The sequence below is a fragment of the Labeo rohita genome, chromosome 24 (genome assembly GCF_022985175.1).
Source record: "Labeo rohita strain BAU-BD-2019 chromosome 24, IGBB_LRoh.1.0, whole genome shotgun sequence".
NCBI lineage: Eukaryota > Metazoa > Chordata > Actinopteri > Cypriniformes > Cyprinidae > Labeo > Labeo rohita.
The window spans coordinates 28969165-28995755 of NC_066892.1; the positions used below are offsets into that span (position 1 = coordinate 28969165).

At 37.7% G+C, this 26591-nt stretch overlaps 2 protein-coding genes across 3 annotated transcripts in view; both read right to left on the reverse strand.

Moving 5' to 3' along the window:
- stk17a (serine/threonine kinase 17a) overlaps window positions 1-13894 on the reverse strand; it is a 45289-nt gene extending 31395 nt beyond the window's left edge. Inside the window, exon 1 of the mRNA XM_051097581.1 lies at window positions 13389-13894. Coding sequence (XP_050953538.1) covers window positions 13389-13546 — 158 coding nt within the window. The 5' untranslated portion in view covers window positions 13547-13894. The remainder of the gene's footprint in view (window positions 1-13388) is intronic.
- Window positions 13895-14220: 326 nt separating this feature from the next.
- Window positions 14221-26591, reverse strand: part of LOC127155406 (E3 ubiquitin-protein ligase HECW1) — an 80008-nt gene continuing 67637 nt past the window's right edge. For both annotated transcript variants that reach the window (XM_051097579.1, XM_051097580.1), the window contains 8 exons: window positions 24778-24891; window positions 24525-24677; window positions 23902-24000; window positions 23686-23815; window positions 23177-23323; window positions 22947-23061; window positions 20593-20791; window positions 14221-19098 (listed from right to left, as the gene is read on the reverse strand). In XM_051097579.1, coding sequence (XP_050953536.1) covers window positions 18987-19098; window positions 20593-20791; window positions 22947-23061; window positions 23177-23323; window positions 23686-23815; window positions 23902-24000; window positions 24525-24677; window positions 24778-24891 — 1069 coding nt within the window. In that variant the 3' untranslated portion in view covers window positions 14221-18986. The remainder of the gene's footprint in view (window positions 19099-20592; window positions 20792-22946; window positions 23062-23176; window positions 23324-23685; window positions 23816-23901; window positions 24001-24524; window positions 24678-24777; window positions 24892-26591) is intronic.

A 26591-nucleotide genomic window follows, 5' to 3' on the forward strand; every position in this document is an offset into this window, starting at 1 on the left:
TTTCTTTACGACTGAAGACAGAAAGACATGAACATGACAAGGGGGTGAGTAAATTATCTGTAAATTGTTGTTCTGGAATTGGACTTCTCCTTTAATGCATATTTGTTCTTCTGGAGCATCAGTGAGTGTTTGAACCTTCTGTAATAGTCGCATATGAGTCCCTCAGTTGTCCTCAGTGTGAAAAGATGGATCTCAAAATCATACAGTCACTGCTGGAAAGGGCTCAAATACACAAAAATGCTGAAAAACCAACCTGTGGGACCTGAAGCATTTTTCAGAAGAACAGCGGACAGTTTAACTGTTCAGGACAAACAAGGGACTCATGAACAACTATCACTAAACAAAACAACACAGCTGTGGATCATTCAGGTAACAACATCGTATAAAGAATCAAGTGTATGTAAACTTTTGAATGGGGTTAAAAAAAAAAAAAAAAAAAAAAAAAAAAGGGATCATTTTTATAAATTCAACATCTTTTGTGAAATATCTTATTCAGGCCAGTACTACATAAAAAAAAAAAAAAAAAAAATAGCATGCATTTTGTATGATCCCTCTTATTTTGGTCAAATAATTAACATTTTGCAGATTCTGCAAGGTGTATGTAAACTTTTGAGCTCAACTGTAAGTTAACTTCCTAACTAATGGGCGATGAAAAAAATAAAAACACAATCTTGCAGCTAGAGCAATGTAAGTGTTTGAATAAAGCATGCCACTACACATGACAGTCGGATGTTGTTGTCGATTGAGGCACAGGACTCAGAAGCCAGCATTCATAAAATCCCAATGGTGTCGTAATCGCTCTGATTGAAACTGATTCAGAAACACTAAAGCACCTTCCGCTCCTTTGAAAAGCTAATAGGCTTTTACTGCCCTTGACTGTGTGGATTTGGCATACCTTCATTTCCACGGTGTTGTGTTAATCTGGTCCCGCTGCTCAGGATACGAATGCCACGAGGGAATGTGATAAAGAAACTCTAATCTCCTCACATAATACCTGCCACTCCAGAGGACTCTGGTCATCCTGCCACGTTCGGAATATTGCAACTTAGTGTTTTTTTGTCAGAACTTGGCAAACACTTGCCTAACAGCTGAAGATTTGACATTTATCGTAATACTCATAATTATCAACTCTTAAAATTAAAAAAAATCTATATATATATTATATGAACATTTTGGGCCAGTCCAATCTGAAACTAATCGTGACAACAGCTTGCAACGTGAGCGGATGATTTACAAATTGAAATTTGACCAACGAACAATTTTCAGGTCACACTCGCCATGATGTGGTGCAGATGTTTTGTCAAATATGACTTCTATTATTGTATGGAATTCAGAAAGTGCCGTGCGGTTAACCCGAGTCGAGAGCCTTTGACTGAGTTCTGAAGCTGCTGGAAGGACAGACTGTGATTTGGAGTCGCCGACTTTGGTGTCTTTAAAATGGAGCTGCAGTCTCTCTCCGCAGCCATGTCAGCACATTTCCAGAGGCTCTGGACTCACAGACAACACCCCGAGAGCAATGGCTTTCATGTGTGCGGGTCTAGAGTTGACGGCAGGGTCACGGTTTATGTGAAATCGCGGCCGTATCAAGAGCAGATGGTCTGTCTGTTGGAGTACAGCGTTTATATGGCCAGCCGTCGGCCAACTCATAGTCAAGTTATTCAGAAATTGAGACGGTGAAACACTGGTTGTAGTTTGTCCAAACGAGGGTTTTAAATGCATTTTATGCTTGAATAACTAAAACCAGACACTGAATGCAAAACAGATTATAAATGACACGGTTGTATCAGAAGATGCATTCCACTTTTGAGTGCACTAGATGTCGTTCATATGCTTGACATTTGTTTAGTGTTATCTTAGCTATACAGTCCTTGCTAAACACTTTCTTGCAGCATTTATACCACATTGGGAGCTCTGACCTCTTCTTCTAAGCAAAGGAGGTCATTAAGTCACTTAAATTTCCCTTTCATTGTCCAGTTGGACAATGAGTAAAAATGACAAGGATGGCTACAATGTGAGAGAACGCTGACAATGGACACAATTCATCAAGATGCCGTTATTCTTTCTATATGCTAAATTCAATAAATCTCAGCTATGCATTTAAAGCAAAGTTTCCAAGTAAACACTAACTTGAAGTCTTATTTCGCTACATTATTTACTAGTTAAAAGTGGGTGTTGTTTACACCATTTTCAACTAACGAAAACTTTTTATGCATTTTGCCCAGTGTTGGGGGTGACCAACATGACCATGAAGTAATGTGCTCAGATTACTTTTTTTTTTTCTTTTTTCAAGAAACTAGTAAAGTAACACATTACTTGTTAACTTACACGAAAACATCCGAGTTACTATTTCAAATACGTAATGCAAGCTACTGTACTTTGTTTTTGCTTTTTTCCCCAATGTTGTTTACTGTATTTCTAGACCAAATGTGAACATGCATTTACTTTTTTTAATATTAAAAACAAACAAGCAATCCCAGGCCAGATGAAAAAAGTAACACAAGTAATGTAACACATTACATTCCAAAAAATGTAACTAAGTAACGTAGGGCTGCACGATAAATCAAAATGAAATCATAATTGCAATTAGGCAGAAGCTGTGATTGTCATGCGCATCTTTCAGTAAAGAACGTTTCTGTGATCACTAGTAAATCTTCATCCGAAGGCCAGAGGACTCCAAATACGGCCGGATAAGAAACCCAGGAAATGCCTGTTGCTGTATCCGAGACAAACAGGAGATTTAACTGCTTTCATTTAATTTAACGTGACTAACAAACACGACTATGACAATAGATGGTTTATGGAGTTCTTATCATCATAATTTTCATAATAATAAAGTACATTTATAATGCAATGCCTTTATCACTGCTTAAAATACTATGAAATACGTTGTGTGCCTTATTCTGTGTAAGAAGCCACATCATCTCACAGAAGGATTCATTTCAAACACTCGACTGACGTTGCAAAGTGAGTTTGGAGTAAAAACATGCAATTAAATATGGTGTTTTCACATGCTTTCAGATGTACTACACAGAGCCGTAGTTCACAGAGAAGCTACACAAACAGCTGCCATTATCGCAAACAACTTCCTTCGATTTCATAAAATCGCACAATAATAAGTGTTTCTCAGTGAACTACGTCTTTATGTTGTAAATGCTGCTCCATCTGATAGCAGGTGATGGAGATTTACTGCTGATTACAGAACCAGCTTTACTGACAAAATGTGCATGGAAAGCGCATTCAATTCATCGCACAGCCCTAGAAAAATGCAGTATTGTAATACATTACTTTTAAAAGTTACTTTCCCCAACACTAGTCTAATCACAATCCCGTTTTTGGACTGACATAGCAAACATTTGAAAAACACTTTTTTATAGTTACTGTCTTCATTTAAACTTCAAAAATGCAAATGTGTCCACATAGTGTTTCTTTAAAACAAGACATCGCCAACTACTGGCCTGGCACACACAATACAGTGTTTTTAGTCATTTTTGAGAAGTCGACAGCTGCGTTTCCATTCCATTCAAACTGCACAAACTGGAATTGCAAGTTGAAAATACGCCTAATGGAAACACGTTAATTTCACAAAACTCCCGTATATCACAAAAAAGTTTTTACACTCACATAAGGTGGTTTTTCAAGCAATTTGAAAAAGGAACACAGTATTTTGCAAAACTGCAATAAAAACAGCTTTTTCACATTTACAGATCACCTTGCATTAATAGGTCACATGATCATTCTTTAGTTTACTATAACCGCAAAAAAACAAAACACACACACACTTCATATGTGGCTGCTTACACAAGCATCGACTACACAATAAGCGGCTTTCCTTGCCATTAAAGCTTGGATAACCCCTTATTAACACAAGCACAAGTCTGTGGAGCTGATCGTGGCCAATCTAGTCAATGCTTATGTTTACACCAAGGCTCATTTCTCCACGCTGCTTCTGTTAAGATAGATGCCTACGTCTCCTACGATTAAAATTAATAGCAAGTGCGGTTGCGGTGCGACATACGCAAACTTGCAAATGTAAAATTACATTTTAGTCACATAACATTGGTCAATGGAAACTGCATCATTTCGCAACAGTGTTTTTAAAATCGACATTTATGAAATATCACAAAAACCTGTAATGAAAACATGCCTACTGTCATGTAAACGTACCCTAAGAGGGCAGGAGTCAAAGACACAGTCAAAGACCATCTGTACTCATTTCATGACTATCCAGCATTAAAAGGTTTAGTTCACGCAGTATGAACAATATTTGAACACTCCAGCTGCAAAGACTGAGAATCAATAACAAGCTATTTAAGTTGACTGACTTTGAACTTGGACATTTTGGATAATCTGTAGAGGAAGTGCACAACATGTGCGATTTGAGGTAAATACCTTAATCCTCTTGAGTCTCAGAGCTTTTGTCTACTAGAAGGTGACATCACCGATTCAGAATGAAATCAACAATCAACAACTCTTCCTCTAATGAACAGTCAAGAGGCCTTCACACAGACAATAATGAAATAACTGACCCCCCAATGAGTTACAAATTCATCCATTGCTCAATATTTCAAATTAATATAAATACTGTGATATGGCTCAAAGCAATAGTCAAATCACAAAGGCTGGAGTTTAATTAATTAAATGCGCTGCATGTTTCAGAGGGAAGTGCAGCACTGAGTTCATTTACACGCGTGCAGCTCGTTGTTTCAGTGACTCAAAAGTGGCTCGATTCACAGTAATTAACAAAAACTGTTCTGAGAAGCTGAAACACCAGATCATTCGCTGCAAATGATGAACACATAGATCATATATTTATTTGCCGCCAACTTAAAAGATGATGGTTTAGCGCCTGAAAAAAAATTAAGAATGAAATATGACTTCACATTGTAATAAATCAAAACTCATACTTACAGTCACACTGAATGGGTCCAAATGTGGACAAAGAGGAGAAAAGGCTTTTTTTTTTCTTCTTTTTTTTTTTCTTCATTTAGTTTACTTTGTGGTCAAATTCCCAATTTTTTCCAAAATTGTACAACCCTAAACATGACAGATTACAAATTAAAATAAATAAATAAATAAAAATAATTAAATAAATATATATAAAAATAATAATAATAATAATAAAAAATAATAATAATAATAATAATAATAATAATAAATAAAAATTTAACTTGAAGACATTGTGCCAGAAATATTTTACTACTATTACTACTACTACTAAAATGAAACAAACATTATTTTTTAGGGTATAATCACACAACATTTCTTCCACATTTTAATTTTAATAGTAAATTTCCCTTTTTTTTTTTTTACAAAAAAACAAAAAAAAATAATCAGAACATTTTAAATACACAACACAGAATTTCTGAGGGTGTAAAAAAAAAAAAAGAAACTTTCATAAGGCTATTTTAAGAATACATTAGAATAAATTAAGTATGCATTCAAATAACTAGACATCCTAAAACACAGAATTTGATAACAATAAACCATATGGTGAGAAAAAATAAAACATTTCATAGGGCCCTAAACATGTCATTTTTGTTAAACCTTTATTAAACTGATGTGAAATTGTATAAGTTTCATGATTTTAATTAATTAGACATGCTCTTTGATTAATAAAATTTAATTTAACCATTAAAACATTTTTTTTTCCAAATATAGCCATTCACGTCATCTGACCAAGACTCCTATTACTTCATATTGCAATAAATATCACACTGTCACTTATTCTGTTCACCCCTAGTCTCATCATTGTGTTTGCATTTCCAAAGTCTGATGTTTGCATCCCCAGTGTTCTCCGTCACTCATGTTGCCTCAATCTGGCAACTCTCACTGAAAATGAACCCTTTCCGGTCGCTTTGTCTCTTCAAATCACTGTCAGTGAACATCACTGCAGGCCGCTTTTCATTGACTGACAGTTTTTAAAAAAAAAAAAAAAAAAAGCAAAGCAAGTTTGTGATGGGCAAGGACATCATAGTTCCTGTTAAAAAAGGCGGTGGCGGCTTAAAAAAAAAAAAAAGGCTTAAAACAATTTTTTCCCCCGTGTACTTTCTACCACGCTACACTTCACCTAATGAATGTGTTATATGAGGGCAGCAGCACTTTATTTTCTGCCAAGTGAGCAAGTGTGCACTTTAGCTAAACATCAGCTTTTGCTCAGAGTTTCTCAGGGGAAAGTGCAGTTTTTCTGCACTGCATTAATCAGCAACAGGCATCTAGAGAGGCCGCAGGTAATTAGCTCCTGCAGCCCCTCTGACAGGAGCAAAAGCTCTTAAAGGCACGGAACAAAAACAACATAGCACGACTAAAAAGTCCCATCAGCGCACGCACGTTCACAGAAGGGTGAAAAAAGCTCCTGGACTGAAAGTGGAGGCCTGTTTGTTCTGTGCCTGTGACATGTAGGAATAATGAACTCTGACATGTGACCCCAGCGAGGGGCTCCTGTTCAGATACACCGCCACAGATTTATCTAGGGACAGAGCATTACCTCATCTCAAAGCCTTTATGATGTTTTTTTAGACCTTGCTTTTGTTAAACGCTGGTAACTGTGCAGAAAACAGATCGGGTTTGTCATGCCTTGGATGCGGACAAACAAATGACGTGTTCTGACAAACCCCGTCACCCCAGTTTGAGCTACAGCTTGTTTTAGGTATATTTCTTAGTAAAGAAATTGCACAAGCTGTAAAATTCAATAATGGCAAAGCTGAATACTTGCTTTGTTCTATTGTAAAAAGTTTGCATAAACAGTCTAACATGACTGTTGTTGGTTACACCATCATTTTCAGAGAAAGTTACCCTCTTTTTGACACTCCAGCACTAAAAGGGTTTCAATAACAGACTCGGCTTTCACATGACATCGCCGTCGCCCCCACCCGCTACGGTCACCCGCTCTGTTTCCATGGTGCACAGCAGATGTTGCCACTGGGCTTTTAGCCCCATACGACTTGAATGGCACGACTATGATGTCATGTGTCCCACTCGGCTGTTAGAGCCGGGATTCTCTGGGAAAGAGAGCGGAAAAGACTGGGCTTTAAAAAAAAAGCCACAAAGGGGAAAATATTTACTGTAAATCACACTGCACAGATCTGTCAGTCAAGCAGCGGAAATCACCCAGAAATGAAAGACACCCCTGAGATTTATGAAGGAAGGGTGAGAAATTCTCAGCTGATGACATGCTGTTTAAGACAACAGTGAGACTGTGGTGTCATCCGTTTTTACACTGTAAACACATCCCTCCCAAATGCACGAGCTTAATTAAAAAATAACAAGGATTCAGAGAACTCAGTACTGAAGCTGAACTTTGCACAAAGTGTGTGATCAAACAAAATTGTCTCTTTAAAATTCTTATTTAGTGTTGTAGATGAGTTTGTTTGTTCATCAGATTTGCAGAAATGTGTCATTCCCATCACTTGCTCACCAGTGGATCCTCTGCAGTGAATGGGTGCCGTCAAAATGAGCCCAAACAGTGAATAAAAACATCACAATAATCCACAACAATCCAGTTTGTAAGAAACAAATCCATAATTAAGATGCTTTTAACTTCAAACCTTCAAACTTTGAGTCTTTGATTAACGCTTCCTCAAAAGAGAATAAAACAAAAACATTATTACAGTGTACAGGACAAAAATGTGTTATTATGGACTTATTTGGGCCAGAAGTGAGATTTTCGCTTTAGTTTGGACTCTCAATCTGACGGCACCCATTCACTGCAGAGGATCCATTGGTGAGCAAGTGATGCAATGCTACATTTCTCAAAATCTGATGAAGAAACAAACTCGTCTACATCTTGGATGGCATGAGGGTGAGTTAATTTTTAGCAAATGTTCAATTTTGGGTCCTTTAAATCATTATCGTAAAACACAGTGGCATGCACTTCAGTTAGGGCTGGGCGATAATAGCAAGTAATTATCACGATAAATGTCAAATCTGTATTTCTTTCAAGTTTAAAGGCAGATTTTTGCTACAGTGTGAAAGTTGCAAAAACCAGATGGTTAATTGTGGCTCTAAACGATTCTTTATGGTCACAACATGACAAACACTTAATGTTTTTTTTAATCTCTTTACACTTTTTTCTCTTTACACTTTACACTCTTTACACAATTTTTCCTTAACAAAATATCTTAATAGAATTTTTTTTTTTTTTTTTGTTGATTGGCATGTTTTAATAAGTAATATTGTTTAAAATCAAGAAACAGGTTTGTGTTACTCGATAATAAATATAACATATTTTGTCTCTCAGAAATGCACATCTGATAGTAGCTTGAGTTCGGATGCAGCTATAGATTAAAGTTCATTATCAAAATCAGAAATATCTGTAAAAATTGTAGCAACCTCATTTTTATATGGTAAAATGTAATTATTCTGTTTGAGGTTTTTTTTAAATTAACAATTGCTCTTCCATAGTATCATCCATAGATCATGATAATAACAGTTAAAACCACAAATATAGCACCTTAATATCATTATAAAAATGTAAAATGGTTTCTAGGTATTTGTATGAAAAACAGTAGTCTAAATACATTTAGTATAAATGCATAAACGCTATAGCTTAATCATAAAAACATACTGTAACTATATTCCATTACTCTTTCTTCAATACATTTAATACGTCTACATTAACAATATAATAAAATTCGACACAAATATACTCACATTTCTGACACAATACCACTGTGCAGTTAGTGTTACTACAGTAAATAGACCCTTTACTGTGACTGTGATGACGAGTTTCAACGATCATCAGCATAAATTCTCGAAAGATTTTTATATTTTGATTTTTTGTAAAAATACGTACTTTTATAACATTATACTTTTTTATTATATCACCTTCTCATCAAGTTACAAAAGACTAGTTAACACTAATGCTCAGTAAGTTGACTAGTGCTCTTTTGTTACGCCTTTGCCGCATAAACATTATATCGAACATTTATCAAACTCTTGTTATCGTTTATCAATAACATTTATATTGCATCGTTATCGTTATATCGCCTAGCTGTAATTGGATTTATTTTTATAAACAAGCAGCTTTTCACTTTTTTTTGGACTCTTATTCTGACGGCAACCATTTACTGCGGAGGATCAATTGGTGAGTGATGCAATGCTACATTTCTTCTAATCTGATGAAGATCTACATCTTGGATGAACTGACGGTGAGTACTTTTTTTGAGTGAAATATTCCTTTAAATCATTATTGTAAAATGCATAAGTGGCATGCATTTCAGTTTTTATAACTTAGGGTTTTAAATGACACCTTTTCTTTTTAACACCAACAGAACTTTAAATGGCACGCTGCCATTAGCGGATCTGTGACACGGCATTAAGAAACTTGGCACTCAGATGCAAGAAGATAAAATGTCGCCCCAAATGTTTGAAAAATTACACTTCTCATTTTACATGGCAGTCTTCCCATCAAACATCTCAGGCCTAATCTGCAGCGTGCAGAATGTGTTCCCATACACGCAAGGCAGAGACATTTGTTGGTCTAAAGCGTTTGGCCGGCGTCCACACACAATGGTAGAGTGCTGGTTCTGATCCGTCAGGGCTGGGTGTTCCCAAAGCACAGTGGCAAAGGAATGCAGTGTGGCGGCCCTGCAATTATCCACATTTGAGCATCACACAGCACTGCTCCGATTTCAGCTCATACACTAAGACGCATCTCACGCTTTAAAGAAATAGCTCACCCTAAAAGGAAAATGTGCTGTAAATGTACTCACCCTCAGTCCACCCAAGATGCAGATGAGTTTGTTTCTTCATCAGATTTGTAGAAACATGTGATTCCATCACTTGCTCCCCAATGGAGTGAATGGGTGCCGTGAGAATGAGAGTCCAAACAGCTGATAAAACATCACAATAATTCACATGTAATCCACACCACTCCAGGCCATCAGTTCATATCTTCAGAAGACAAAACCTAAAACAAATCCATCTAAAAGACGTTTTTAACTCAAATATCCATAAAAGTCCATAATTCACAATAACACTCCAGTGAAAAAATCCATCTCCTGTTGTCTCTCGCACATCAAAGTCCAGCCACATATTTGTTTAGAGCTGTTTTAGGCTGTAAACACTGCCTGATCTGTGCAGATTTCTCTCCTGATTCAGACCAGACCACTTTTTCACTGGAGGAAGCGTTATTATGGATTATGGACTCAGATTTGAGTTAAAACGTCTTAATGATGGACTTGTTTTAGATTTTGTCTTCTCAAGATGTTAACTGATGGACTGGAGTGTTGTGGATTACTTGTGGATTATTGTTATGTTTTTTTCAGCTGCTTGGACTCTCATTCTGACGGCACCCATTCACGGCAGAGGATCCATTGCCGAGCAAGTCATGAAATTACACATTCCTCCAAATCTGTTCCGTTGAAGGAATATTGCCTTGAAATATTGTCTTGTATAGTGATAGTCCCAAGAACTCCACACCTAACTTTAAGCAAGTGTTAGATGACAACAAAGAATGTTTAAATGCAAAAACAGAGGGGGGAAGAAAAAAAATGCATGAATGATGCCTGATCCATTCAGTACTTTCCAAGATGAACATTTTTGCCACTCTTAAAACCTGTCAGTATGCCAATCAGTTTAAACCTGTTAGTCCAGTCTGAAATCTAGACAACTTCAAGCGTTTGGCCACTTAAAATATTTGCTTTGCATCAAAAACAAATTGACGTTTCATCCATCCAGTTTCAGCTGTGCTTGGGTCTACATGATCATTTCTTTAGCGCAACTTATAACACAACTCGTATACGTTACAGCCTCGACTCTTGAGAGAAATCAGGTACAGCCAGCTGTTCCTGTGTAAAACTACATATACTTGGGCTAACCACACTATAAATGGCAATATGTAGGCTAATGTGATTCTCAGAATGAAAATCAAAATCACAACCCTTTTGGCAGCTACTGAAGAATAAAAATGTCTCGTCTCCACAAGCACAGCCATCAAAATAAAACCAGCTGGAGCAGCCAATCACACCACTGAAATCCTGAGCCATTCAAGTTTACCTTTGGGAAACGGGCTGGACATGAACTAGTCACTGATTTGTCTTTTCCTTGCTTTATTGTACTAGGATGAAATGGCTTGGCCTAAATGGTGGTGGCAGACATCCAGACAGTTGCACTTTCAAATCTCTGCCCATTAATCCTGATGTGTTTTGCAAACAGACGGATCAGATAGCCTGCTGATATTACTGTATTTAGTCTTGTGACTAATGCAGTGTGGGCTATCAGATGATACACCATTCAGAAACAACTTGCTCTATTGTAACTTGTACTTCACAAGTGTTCAACTTGAGTTCTAACTTCTGTCCATCATGCAGAAGCCAAATGTCCCTCTATATTCATCTCAATCAGCACTTTGTTGATATTGGAGAAACTGAAGTGACTTTTCTGCTAGTTTTGCATAGGCATAAAATATTACACATGCCCTAATCTTTCTGCGCTTGCACTGCATGCTCTCGGTGCAAACAAGAGTAAGCGCAGTGAAATCAGAGCGGTGTTTTCATAGTGCTGAAGTCCTACAGTGACTTGGCAAAGGAACATCCACCAACAGCACAGTACCCTGTATGACTTACTCGCTGATTTAAAAACCACTGAGGCCTGGCATCAACGCAGTGTGCCATCAAACAGCTCTGTTTTCCAATCACGTGATCCAGTTATAATGCACGGCATGCACAAGTTTATTGGGTGTTTCATTAAATGTGCAGATCAATGTATGGCAAAGCCATCTAAAATGCAAAGCAATGCCAAATCACCCTGTAAAGTAATGTAGATGTTCAAAACACTGTGATGCATGAAATAAAATACATGACTGGGTGCAATGTAAACAATAAATGCATGCAATATCCAAACTGACTTGGGGAAAAGCAAGCTCTGTGCATGTAGAACAGATGGACATCAGAAAATTAGACTGACATGTACATATTATTATGAACATTGATTCCAATAGGAGCTTTTTTTTTCATTAACAACTGAATCAGTTTGCATTGCAAGTAAAGGGTGTTCATATGCAATGACTTTTTACACATTGTTTTAAATGCATATCCATAAGGAACATAAAATAAATCAATATCTGAAAGCCATCTAAATGACAAAGCGATGGCAGATCACAATTTAAAGCAGCGTAGATGTTAAAAAAACTCTAATACATGACTTAAAATACACGACTGTACGCAATGCAAGCAATAAATGCATGCAATCAACAATGGGACAAATGCAAAGCAAATGACTTGGGCAAAAGCAAAGTCTGTTCATTTGAACAGATGGACATCAAATAATTATGCTGATATGTACATATAATTATGAACATTAATTCCAACTGAATCAGTTTGCAATGCAAATAAAGCGTTTTCATATACAATCTCCAGACTTTTTACACAATTTTGAACTCATATCTATAAGGAATATAAAATACGTCAATATCTGAAAGCCATCTAAATGACAAAGCAATGCCAAATCACACTTTCAAGTGTAGATGTTAAAAACACTAATGCATGACTTAACTGGCATTACACTGATGCAGTGTAATGCAATACCCATAACAATTTGGAGAAAACTTCATGTAGAAAAGATGGACATCAGAAAACTGCAAATATAACTCTGAACACTAATTCCTCATTAACTGAATCGGTTTGCATTGCAAGTAAAGAGTTTTCATATGCAATCTCATTTTTTACACATTATCTTGAACTCATATCCATAAGGAACATAAAATGTATTAATACCTAAAGTCATTTAAATGACAAAGCAATGCCAAATAACACTTAAAGCAGTGTAGATGTTGAAAACACTGTGATGCATGACTTGAAATACATGACTATGCAATGTAAGCAGTAAATGCATGCAATATCCATAACGATTTGGAAGAGAACAAAATCTGTTCATGTAAAACAGATGGACATCCGAAAATTGGGCTGATATCTTGAACTTGTAGCCAAAAAGAATATAAAATAGCTCAATGTCTGATTTGAAAGTCATCTAAACTACAAATCAAGGGCAAATCACACTTTAAAGCAGTATAAATGTGATGCATGACTTTAAATATGGCACAATATGTATGCAATGTAAGCAACAAATGCATGCAATATCTAGATAAGAATGCAAATCCATAAGAACACACAGGGACTTTTGAATGTAAACATTTTCAATGCACAAACACACAGCCAGACTTTAACACAAGTAGAATATAGCATGCAAAAACATTTATTGATAATTTACTCGTGACTTTACTTTGACTACCTATGTCCTGACTTCAAAATTACTACTTTTTAATCCAAACCGGTTCAGAGCGCATGTCACATACACACTATATATGAAGCACATGCATCATCATATAAAATAACTTGTGGTACACCTGACATAAACACAGGTAACGTCAGACAGGTAAAGGTGCCTTTTACCTGCCCAGCTCTTTGCCGGGGATGACGTCATAGTGCTCGGTGAACGGCTCGCTCCTGATGGCGGTTCGGATCTCGTGTAGCAAACCGGAGCGGTTCTGACCGGATTCACACCGAATTCGGCTTCTGGACTCGGTCGTTCGTGGACATTCAGGAATCATAACGGCTGTTCTAAACGTCAACGTTTTATTTTTAGTGCCTATGTCCGTTTTTACCTGCAAGCCCAAGTCCAACAGGTGACCTGATACAGTCAAACGAAAACTAGCACGCTGCCTCACAAAACCGCTCCTCTCAATGAATTTTGACCTAACGTGAACAACATTGAAACGTGTCTAAAATATTAACAGCTGATACTTTCATCTTCGACTAAAACTCCTCCTAAGTGAGCAAAAACGCTTGAGTTCGGGTTCATGCGGTGATGACTGCTGCTCTCCTCAACTCGTCTGCTTTCATCCACAGCGAGTCAACTGAAAGCCAAGCTGTTCCTCAGACTGCAGTTGCCGGGGCAACGGGCGTGATTGACAGCGCTTTCCACCAATTACGATCAAGCACTTGCGGGAGGGCGGGAGGAGGTGGTGCTTGACAATGACATTTGAACAATCGGAGGTGACCAATTAATTAATTAAATAATTGTGTTACAAATATAAAAAACACTGATTTAGTTTTATTTTATTTTTTTTTTTTTTTTTTTTGAGAGGGCAATGGAATCATTTCATGTTTACGGGAACTTTAGACAGTCAAAGCCACTTTCATACTGTGTGATTTGCATTTATGTCGTACATAGTTTACATAGTAAATGAGGACACGGTATATGACTAATAATCTTCTATAAAAGTAATTATAAAAACTATAGACTAAACGATATCCCCAAAATCCATAATGCGTATTTTATTGTGGTGACACTAAAATAAAAGTGCGTCTTATATAATAATACTTTTTTATTATAAGACCTTTATTCTGAATTTATTCAAATATTTTTGTCTCCTTATGTTTAGCAAAGCATGCACACACATGTTGAAGAGATTCTTCAAAACACTGGAGTGAGGCCCTCTAGTGTTTGCACTGTGTAAGGATGAGAGTGAACTTGTGTATTTGTGAATCATAATTCATACAACCTACAACAAAGTGATTGTTTATTGACATTTATGTACAACGATTTGGGGCAAAAGCAAAGTCTGTTCATGTAGAACAGACGGACATCAGAAAATTAGGCTGATATAGAGTCATTTGTGTTCGTAATTGTATTTACATCTGTATTTCATTAAGAGCTACATTGAAAAGGGTTTTTACATGCATTTTCATTTTTTCCCCAAATTATCTTGAACTCATATACAAAAAGAATATAAAATACAAAACAAATAAAAATGATAAAAATACATCATTATAATATCATCAACTGAACAGTGTACAGCAAATGGTCAGGTAGTCATTTCACAATTTTTATCTATGATAAAACAAGTTTGATTTCAATACACAGATTCACTGTTAGTGTACATCCTTCCAAAAAAGTTTTTGAGTCACTGAAACATGTTTATGGGAAATAATAAACAATAAATGAAATATAACACAATGATAAACGCCATCATAAGAGCTTGCATGCATTAAATGATGGCCTGGATAAACATCCATAAACCAATTCTCGTTTGATAGTGAGGTGAAAGGCGTTCAGCCAACACAAAATACAAATATAGACACGTTAAAGCACCACTTGCTTCATTCTAACTAAATCTCTTCATCTGGTTTTGTCATCTGTGTTTATGAACAGTAATTTTATTAATATTAGGAGACTGTTTGCATTTGCAGTTTTACAGTTATGAGCAACAATACAAACTCATATTTGTTTGACCGTTGCTATGGATGATGTGCATCAATAAATTAAACAATTAAGTCAATAAAAAAAAATATGCAATATACAAGGTGGATGTGAGGTTTTAAATCTGTTATCCGTGGCAATGCCTACAATTTTATAACAAAAGATTATTATGCACGTAGGATGATCATACGTCGTTTTTTTTACTTCTAAATTGCCTAAAATGTCTGTTTAGGCTTTGTTTTCCTTTTTTTCATACTTGCTGAAGGTAATGACTGAAAAGTGGTTTGACCAATAGCATGCAGGCATTGTATGTATCAACCAATCATGGCGTGTGAAGCAATGTAAATATGCGTACATATAATATATGAGAACTGTAGTAGAGAGTGTGTCAATAGGAAAACAAAGCCAAAACCCAGACATTAGGCAATTTAGACATCCCATCCAGGACATGTCTGGGGAAAAGAGGACGTACAGTCACACTAATGCCAAGAAACTGGGAATGAATCCAATGTCGTGCCATTGCCAGTGTCATCATTAAATGAAGCTCATCCCTGGGCCCTAAAAAAGCTTTGGCTTTAAGAAGCATTGTTGAAACAATTAGAGAGTTATTTCTAATGTGGCCACATGGACACTGCTGGCAGAAACTTCTGATGAGCTTAGTGTTAGTGTCACTAACTTGGTTACACAATGAAGTCGCTTACATCACTATCAAGTGAGCTTCCATGTGTGCTTCCTACCTACAGCTTGAGCACATATTAGTGAGAGTGAGGTGACAAACTTGAGTTTAACTATTTCTTGCTCACAAACAGAATCAGTTTGTATGACATCACCAACAGTATTTGAGCCATGTGATTAAATCAGAGAAAAACAGTTGAGGAATGATGTAAAGGCAAACAGATTTACTATGGTTTGAGAATTAATTTTTAAACTGATCTAAAGGAACAGTTCACCCAAAAATGAAACATTGTCGTAATTTTTTCACCTTCAGGCCATCAAGGATGCAGGTGACTTTCTTGAGTAGAACAGGAAAGAAGATTTTTAGCTGAAAACGTGGTCCTTCCCTGGTGAAAAAAACCAGCATATGCTGGTAGCTATGTTTTGATGCTTGACCAGCAACATGACCAGCATAAACCAGCAAAGGACCAGCATAAACCAGCATCAAAACATACCTAACCAGCATATGCTGTTTTTTTCACCAGGGTTGGTGATTCATAAAATGCAAGTCAGTGCCTGCTAAAAAAGCAACACAAAACTAAATGAGTAAAGTTTGAGAACAAACTTGAGTTTGCTTGAGAAAGCCTAGCCTGAAAGTTTGAAACAGCTGTAAAAGTATGAAAGTTGATGTTGCTGCATGATTTAGAACATTGCTTACACAATTTAACATGTTGTTAACATGTTTTAACATGATTAGCTTGTTGTTTGCATTTTTATAGGCTGATTACAATATTGTTAGCATGATTAGCATGTTGTTAGCATGATTAGCAAGTTACTAGCATGTTTATAGCCTGATTAGCATGTTGCTAGCTTGTTTCTAACATGCTTACTATGTTGCTAGCATTTTCCCAGCATGTTCGTAGCATGATTAACAAGTTACTAGCATGTTGCTAGCATGGTTAACAAGTTAATAACATGATTAACATGTTACTAACATGTTGTTAGCAAGATTAACAAGTTACTAGAATGTTGCTAGCATGATTCTAGAATGATTAGCATATTACTAGCATGTTGTTAGCATGATTAGCATGTCATTAGCATGTTTTGTAACATGATTAGCATGTTGTTAGCATGATAAGCATGTTGCTAGCATGATTAACAAGTTATTATCATGTTGTTAGCATGTTTCTAACCTGGTTAACAAGCTAGTAGCATGTTACTAGCATGGTTAGCAAGTTATTAGCATGCTGCTAGCATGTTTCTAACATAATTAGCATGCCATTACCATGTTGCCAGCATGATTAGCATGTTAATAGCATGTTGCTAACATGATTAACAGGTTAGCATGTTTAACATGTTTAAACCAGCTTGGCCAGCTAAGACCAGCTAGAAAGTAGCCAAAACCACTTTAAAACCAGCCAAAGCAGCTGTTCAGCTTAGGCTGGTTTTAGCTTTGTTTTTTTTCTGTAGGGAGTTGTTAAGCTTTGCTATAGCAATAAACAGCTTAGATGCACCATAGGTCCAGAACCTCAGACAAACACATATCCGATTCTTTTCTGCGAACTGATTCTTTCGAACAGTTCGTTTCAATGAACTGATTCAATTCACTATTTTGTTTACTAAATCACACAATGACGTATTGTATACACAACTATATTATTAAAGCACCCAATAATGATGTGAAACATGGACGTTTTACCTGTCTAAAGCATGTAAAGTGAACAAACTAGTCTTCATCAGCTCACCTTTTTACATAAACAATGAGAAACCACAAAAATGTTTATTCATTCAAATATTCGGTTTACACATGTGCATATCAGTGCCTCATCAATCTTCAGTCTAAGTTGAACCGGAGCACTGAATGATTCATTTATCACAGAATCACATACATGGCTATTTTGGCTCATTTCGAGTCAGAGTAACTATTAGACGTCTGAAAGTGAGTTTCAATCGAGTAACTTGTAAATCTGTGCTGTTTGATCCACGAATTGTTTCGCTTCAGTCCAATCTGATGGACGGATTCACTAAAAAGAACCAGTTTAACAGAATATTTCGTTCATGAACCAGATATCATTAAGACCGTTTTCTGAGGCTCTGGATTACAGGTAATAATTCTGTTAATAATGTTCAGTTCTTGCACAGACTGATCATTTCACTTCATAAAACCTCAATATATCATCAGGAGCCACAAATATTTATGCTTTTTTTGACTTTCAAAGTGACGGCAGCTGCTGACTTGCATTTTATGAATCACCAACAATCATGGTTTCAGCTAAAAATCTTCTTTACTGTTCCGTTGAAGAAAAAAAGTCAACTACTGTACATTTTTGAAGGCCTGAGAGTGAGTAAATAAAATCACATTTTCATTTTTGGGTGTACTGTCCCTTTAAGGTTTGGTCAGGGGCTATGTTCAGATTGGCATACTAGCATACTACTCATACTATTTATGCAGTATCCATAACATGCACAGTATGAACGTTATCTGTAAGCATACAATACCTAGATAATGTTTTACATTACATATATTTAGAGTATTGCATCCCGTAATGCAATGTGCCTACTTAATGTAATACAAAATAACTTTTTATTTCTGATATGAAAACTGAGCGACACATGCTTAATTTTTAAACATGCAGTGTAATGAGGTCATATGGCAACTACATTGCATACTGCACTTGAAAATGTTTGTCTGTTGCATGTTTTATATACTACAGAATATAAAAAAATACTGGCAGTATGAAGTACAGTATATACTGTGCAGTATTCAGTAAGCAATATGTTAGTATTCCATTTCAAACATAGCCAGGCATCACACTACCACATTTTAAGGGAATATCCAATCAGAAAGCAGACGTACTTATGCCTAACCAACAGAATGACGACAAGGATGAACATGAGTAGGATGCAATAGGCTGGAGCAAGGTTTTCACTATTGCATACATGTTGCTTTGGACCCCACACTCCCATAAAGTACTATATGTCTTATATTTTAGTGCAGAAACATGCTATTTCAAGTCATTTAAAACAAAATTCTCAGATATATGTAGTTTAAAAATCTCTAAAAAGTCTCTTGTGGATTGAGTTATTGAAAATGCAGGAATAAAAAAATCAAGTCTCAATCAAGCCTCACACCTTCACTCCAGACCAAAGGTGCTGGTCTCCTCCACAGCGGTGAGAAGTTTCTCATACAGCATATTGTACGACGGATAAGGAGGCAGATCCAGACGGTTGAAGCATGTGTGCGCCCTGCAGGAGACGAAATACAGAGGTCAAAGTTCAGGAGGAAGCTTCTGTCATGACCTGTGACTAAATAGGTGAGACGAATTCTACATTTCTGTGAGCTGCTTTGCTGTACAGCACAAGTTTCCCCAGCAGAGCATGTGAAATTCTGTATGTGAGTGTGGCATCTGTATCTTTTCCATCACATTGGCCGTATTTAGCTCTGGCTGCTGACGCCGTGCACACACAATGACAAACTCGGAGTCGTTCTCACCCTGACAGAGAAATATGAGCCTGTACTTTAGTGCTGACGGCGCCAGGCTTTGATCCGCAGTCCCTTCTGTTTGCCAGACGAACAGGGTGAAATGATTTTCAAGGTGAAGCGCTGGATGCAAATTAAGTTTTTGAGTCTAACAGTTGGTTTTCAGGATGACACTTTGTCATCTCGGGTAGCTTTATTTACAAGTCTAAACAGGAAGGCGGTTTCTTTGCTGTTGTGATTGAATTGCACGGTGTGGAAGAACTGTGGCAGGTAAACAAAACAGTATGTGAACAAGCTTAGTCGACCACACAAAGAATCTGTGGGTTAAAGCACTGCTTGGGTGACGTCATCCTAAATACATCCATTATTTCTGTGTAATGCACTCTGTGTTTTTCATTTCACGTCTCACATTTGTTTCAGCTATCAAATATAAATGGAAATGTAAGGATCTCAAAGCGCAGCTTCAATCTCATCATTGCTCTTGTAATAAAATGGGACATAATATTCATTCTATGAAATATAAACTATGAGGAATATGAAATGAATGTGTAATGGTAGAGAAATCATTTGGTTTTTAATATTCAGCCCAGGTTTTTGAGACCCTCAGCCTTTCTGTGTAGCATCTCTGATCTAGTGCATATGCAAGTCATCTATATGGTAATGTACTTCAAAAAGTTGCCAAAACAAACTTTTAGCAATATATGCACATATAAAATATCCTTTCTAGGGAAAATGCACCAAAATATTCATAACATTACACGTTTTTGTCTCTAGAATGAAAATATCTTCTTCTCCTAATAGCATATTTTAGTGACTAGCATTAGCAACTAGCAATTCATGGTTTAGCAAGGCCAAACTCAAGTTAGTCCTGTTCCACATCAACTTCCTGTTTCAATAGGAAATGCCCCAACACACAAAAGAAAACTGATAAAATTTGTATTTTTTCTTCAAACTTAAACTAAAATAAAACATAAATATAAATATATATTTTAAATATAATATAATTTAAAATAAAATAAGCTTTCTTAAGTTTTTCTTGTATTTAGTTTAACCAGATGTACTAAAATTAAACAGAAATACATAAAACTGAAATAAAAAATAATAAAAACTACAGACAAAACAAACTGACTAAAACTTTAACGGAAAATGACAGCAGAAAATATAAAAATAAAAATGAATTTAAAATAATAAAAAACTATAATAGTATTCCAATGATACTAATAAATTCTTAATAAATCATGTTATTTATTGCAGTATACCTGGGTAGAGAGGTAATCTTTCCCCACTTTTCAATGCAGAAGCGCCGCAGACCGTTGCTCCCACGAAGCGCTGCGAAACCCTCGTAGGGGACACTGGAAGTTCCCGTTACGAACTGCAGAAGGCGCAACCTCTGTTCATTATTGAAGCGCTCCACCGCATCCCAGAAACAACGAATCACAATGTGCCCATCATGGTAACCTGGAGGGTGATTGAGATACTGGTCAAGTTAAACACCAATATGTGGAAGTTCACTGCATTATAACTAGACCAATATGTGGAAGTTCACTGCATTATAATTGTGAACTATGTATTTGAATTTACATTAAGAACAACAAGGCTCTAATTCAAATTCTTTTAATGCCTTTAAAATATTTTTTCGGCAAATTGGTTTTAAAAATGGCCGATACAGATAAGCATAAAAATGCTTAATATTGGTGCCGATAATCAGTCGACCCCTAGTAGGAGTCAACCGATATATGTTTTTGAGGACCGATGCCGATTATTACAGACAAACCAGACTGATAACTGATATTTTGAACCGATATATATGTCTGGCATTAAAAATGGAAACGAATGTCAAAATTAAGAACAACAAGGGCTCTGACAAAAAATTATTTTATGCTTTTGAATTATTTTATTGGCAAATTAGTTTTGAAAAAGACAGATACTGATACCCATAAAAATGCTTAATATCAGTGTGATAACTGGTCAGACTGATAATCGGTCAACCCCTAGTATGAGTCCTAGTATGAGTTTTCAACCGATGCCAGTATGATTATTACAAATTTGAACCGATAACCGTATTATATATATATATATATGTCTGGTGTAAAAATTAAAACAAATGTCGAAATTAAGAACTACAAGGCTCTGACAAAAAATCTTTTACGCCTTTAAATTATTTTATCGGCAAATCTGTTTTGAAAATGACTGATACCGATAGCTATAAAAATGCTTAATATCAGTGCTGATAATCGGCCAGACCGATAATTGGTCAACCCCTAGTAAGCGGTGGACTGCCTACACAGGCAGCTAACTCAGGAAAAGTGCACCAACAGAGCAGGAATGTCTAATCTTGCTCCAGGAAGGCCACTTTCTCACAGAGTTTAGCTCCAGCACACTTGCCTGGAAGTTTCTAGGTTTGCCCCTATACCCTTATTCACTTACTCCACTGATGAGACACAGGAATCAATTGAGAATCAACTATACAGTGTACAATGTGCAAGTTCAGTGTACAGTTGTACATCCATTATTGAAGTGCATTACAGGATTAAATAAATCCACTCTATATCTGCTCCAGGTGTGTGTTCACAGTGTGTGTGTGTTTGTTCACTACTCACTACTGTGTGTGTGCACTTAGATGGGTTAAATGCAGAGCACAAATTCCGAGTATGGGTCACCATACTCGAACACAACTGGAGGATGGAGGACGAAGAAATGCCTGGACTTTGGTGTCGATCCATTTATCGCTGTTTTTCATGTTCATAGAGTTTGTGGAGTAAGTTTATGTAAACTGTGTGTTTACATGCTTTTTAAAAATGGCAAGTACTGGTGTTTCGTATGGCACGCCTTCAGCCAGTCAGTGTTCACTTACATCACTGGTAGTTTCTATTGTGTTGGGTTAGACCCTACTCTAAAGTAGGAGCTAACATAATCTCCCCAGAAAGAGTTTTTATTACTATAATTATTCCCAGTTCATGCAGTGCAAGCAAGCCAAAAAGCAGGTACTTCTACCAGGAGTTACAATACACCAGTGCCAAAGCCCCTCTAGATTAGCTGGTTCAGGTGTGTTTTATTGGGCCAGGAGCTGAACTCTGCAGGAAAGTGGCCCTTCGGGAGCAGGAAACAAGCCTATTTAAATTAGCCAAAATATAAGAAGAAAAGAGAATGTGTCCCAATAAAGAGGCCCTTCAGGGGTCTCCATCCAAATGTGCACACGCTGTGCAGGAAAAGTCAACAGACGACTCCAGAGATTCAACTGAGGTTATCTCGACACCGTGAAACCACAACACCGCAGGGTTATATGAAATTCTACAGGGTTCACCCGTCACGCTTTCAATATCAACAGCTCCATTCTAAGTTTTGGCATTAGCTGTGGGATAAAATCCTGTTTACCCCCAATGGTAATTCACAGCAGAGGACCTGAAAGAAAAATGAGACCACTTCACATAGAACAAACGCTTAACTTCAGCAATCAAGCGTCTACTCACTAACGAAGACCATGTGAGCATTTCTCTCTAGTAATTAATCATTTATCATTTATATATCATTCACGATAGTTTTTAGACCAAAATTGACAATATTACCCAGCAGCTGTCATGAAGTTTTAAAAACAAGGCACGCATCCGCTCACCTCCTCTATATTCTGTGTTGGATCTCCAGTCACTCAAATCAATCTCTGCCGTCCCTGCAATGACCAACTCCAGCTCGCGAGCATCGAACACCGAAACCAGACGGGAGTCTACAACCTGCATTGTAAAAGGAACAGTTTATGTACAACATTCAAATCATCTGAATCCGATTAGTAAATAGTTGTTTAACTAAACCTTTGTGTTAGTGAAACCGTTATTCAAGCTAATGTACCTCATAGAAACCTCGTACAAGGGCTTCAGTCTGCTGCATAACTCCTCTCTCCACCCTCCATCTTGCCATGCGCTCAATGTATTCCTTCTTGTTCTTCTCCGTCACTTGGGTATTAGAGCCCCCCGACTTCAGTTCCCTCTCTATCACCTGTCAAATGATGTGACAAGTTTTAAGGGTTGGTTAAAACTGGACACCCCCGAGGTAAACCATTGAGAAGTTGATCTCACAAGTGTTTACCAGTGTTTCTCAATTCTGGTCTTAGAGCCCTTGCTGGGGTTGGGGTTGTACTGGGATTGAGAAACATTGGTGTAAACAGTGTGGCTTGGTTTGCATTGGTGACCCCGACGTGCCAACTTTTACAAGTTTTGGTACAATGTGGAAAAGTGGTAACCAGGTTTGGGATGCTTTATGTAATAGAGATGCCTGAGCATGAGACTCAATTTTCACTGATCCTAAGATACATGAAAATCTGTTCAAGGTGCTTCAAAACAGACTAAATTATCCAGCACCTGTCCGAAGACCTCCTCGTTGACTGTGAACGTCAGATCCAGGATATCAGTAATATCGTTGTCCTTCATCCACTGTAAGCTCTGGTGGAACTCCTCATCCAGGTATTCCAAATCACTCAGATCTGTCACTCTACGGACCACACAATACAGACATCCAATCAAAACTTGGATCACTTTATGGTGACATCTTGACGCCAAAGAACCATTGAGACTCACAGTCTGAGGAGGGCCTTGTAGAAAGGTCGGGTGAAGAAAGCATCCAACAGATACTGGTGGATCAGAGCCAGACCCAAAATACGGCCACTGAAACGGAACCTGTTAGGGTCCAGCATAACATTTATCCATGTCATAATGTTCTGTACATGCTTCAATATAATACATATCCTGTTCTTGAACCAATTATAGGCTTATAAAATTCTCTACCTCCTGGATAGGGCTTGAAAGTCACACAGTGTGACTTGGGCCAGTTTTTAAATTCAATTAAAAGTTGTGAATCTGAACACACTGACATTCATCAGACGTGTCCTCTGCTTGGATGAAGTTCAAGGCAAACGCTGAGAATTTGTCTTTGTATTTAAATTCTTAACACTATAATTTACTCAACAAGAGGGCCGTTTTTCCTGTCAGTCAAAATCCCGAAATAAGACACAAAACAAAGACGTAGCGTGACCGCTTCTACATTGCTTTCTTTCCAGCTGACCAGAAGGAATGCAATTCCTCAACCACATGCCACATCAACCAGAGAACTACAAAGCTGAACTTCAAACACATTCCATGACTAAGCAGCAATAATTAGGGATAAAGAGAGATAGTAAGGTAGAAAATGTACAATCTCTCACCATTCCAAATGGTTCTCTACGAATGCAGACATGGGGCTGATCTGCACTGTATACGTGTCATTGGCTGAGTACTCAAACAGACCGTAGTAGGGGTTAAACAGCTCCTGAGACAACAGGAAGAAGAACTCCCGCGATGGACCGCTGTAATCCAAACTATGGGGAACATGAAGGCAATATTTTAGATCAGTTAACATTCCAAGCTCTGGTTTGTATGTCTGGCAAGCATGTGTGAATGAGAACGCAATCAACTGACCCTTCCTCTCCTACAAAGGTGATGTAGAGCTTGTTTCTCTGGAGCTCTTTGCGTGAGTAGGCCATTACTTGATTAAAGGTGCCCTCCAGTAGATGCTCCCTTCTGATGATGAGCCTTGATAGCAAAACAAAATTAAACAAAATAAATGTAATATCCGTCCGTCTATCTATCTGTCTATCTGTCCATCCATCTGTCCGTCCTTCCGTCTATCTGTCCGTTCGTTCATCCGTCTATCTGTCCGTTTATCCGTTCATCTATCTATCTATCTATCTATCTATCTATCTATCTATCTATCTATCTGTCCATCCATCCATCTAGCCGTCTCTCTCTCTGTGTCTGTGTCCATCCATCCATCTATCTGTGCGTCTGTCCATCCATCCATCTAGCCGTCTCTCTCTCTGTGTCTGTCCGTCTGTCAGTCTATCTATATATCTGTCTGTCTGTCTGTTTGTCCATCCGTCTGTCGGTCCATCCGTCCTTCCGTCCGTCTATCTGTGCGTCTGTCCATCCATCCATCTAGTCGTCTGTCTCTCTGTCTGTCCGTCCATCTGTCAGTCTACCTATCTATCTATCTGTGCGCCTGTCCATCTATCCATCTAGCCGTCTGTCTCTCTGTCTGTCTGTCCGTCCGTCTGTCAGTCTATCTATCTATCTATCTTTCTATCTGTCCGTCTGTCCATCTGTCCATCTGTCCTTCCGTCCGTCTATCTGTCTGTCTATGTGTGCGTCTGTCTATCCATCCATCTAGCCGTCTGTCTCTCTGTCTGTCCATCCATCTGTCAGTCTACCTATCTATCTATTTATCTATCTATCTATCTATCTATCTATCTGTCTGTCCATGTCCATCCTTCCGTCTGTCTATCTGTCTATCTGTGCGTCTGTTTATCCATTCATCTAGCCGTCCCTCTCTCTCTGTGTCTGTCCGTTTGTCAGTCTATCTATCTATCTATCTATCTATCTATCTATCTATCTATCTATCTATCTATCTATCTGTCTGTCTGTCTGTCCGTCTGTCCATCCGTCTGTTGATCCCTCCGTCCTTCCGTCCGTCTATCTGTGTGTCTGTCCATCCATCCATCTAGTCGTCTGTCTCTCTGTCTGTCCGTCCATCTGTCAGTCTACCTGTCTATCTATCTGTGGGTCTGTCCATCCATCCATCTAGCCGTCTGTCTCTCTATCTTTCTATCTGTCCATCTGTCCGTCTGTCGTTCCGTCTGTCTATCTGTGCATCTGTCTATCCATCCATCTAGCCGTCTGTCTCTCTGTCTGTCCATCCGTCCTTCCGTCTATCTGTCCGTTCGTTCATCTGTCTATCTATCTGTCTAAATATCTATCTGTGCATCTGTCCATCCATCCATCTAGCCGTCTGTCTCTCTGTCTGTCCGTTCGTCTGTCAGTCTATCTATCTATCTATCTATCTATCTGTCCGTCTGTCCGTTGGTCTGTCCGTCCTTCCGTCTGTCTGTCTGTCCATTCGTTCATTTGTCCATCTATCTATCTATCTATCTATCTATCTATCTATCTATCTGTCTGTCTGTCCGTCGGTCTGTCCGTCCTTCCGTCTGCCTATCTGTCCATTCGTTCGTTCGTCCGTCTATCTATCTGTCCGTCTGTCCATCCGTCCATCCATCCTTCCGTCTGTCTATCTGTCCGTTCGTTCGTCCATCTATCTGTCTGTTCGTTTGTCCATCTATCTGTCTATCTATCTGTGTGTCTGTCCATCCATCCATCTAGCCATTTGTCTGTCTGTCTGTCCGTCTGTTTGTCCTTCTGTCAGTCTACCTATCTATCTACCTATCTATCTATCTCTCTAT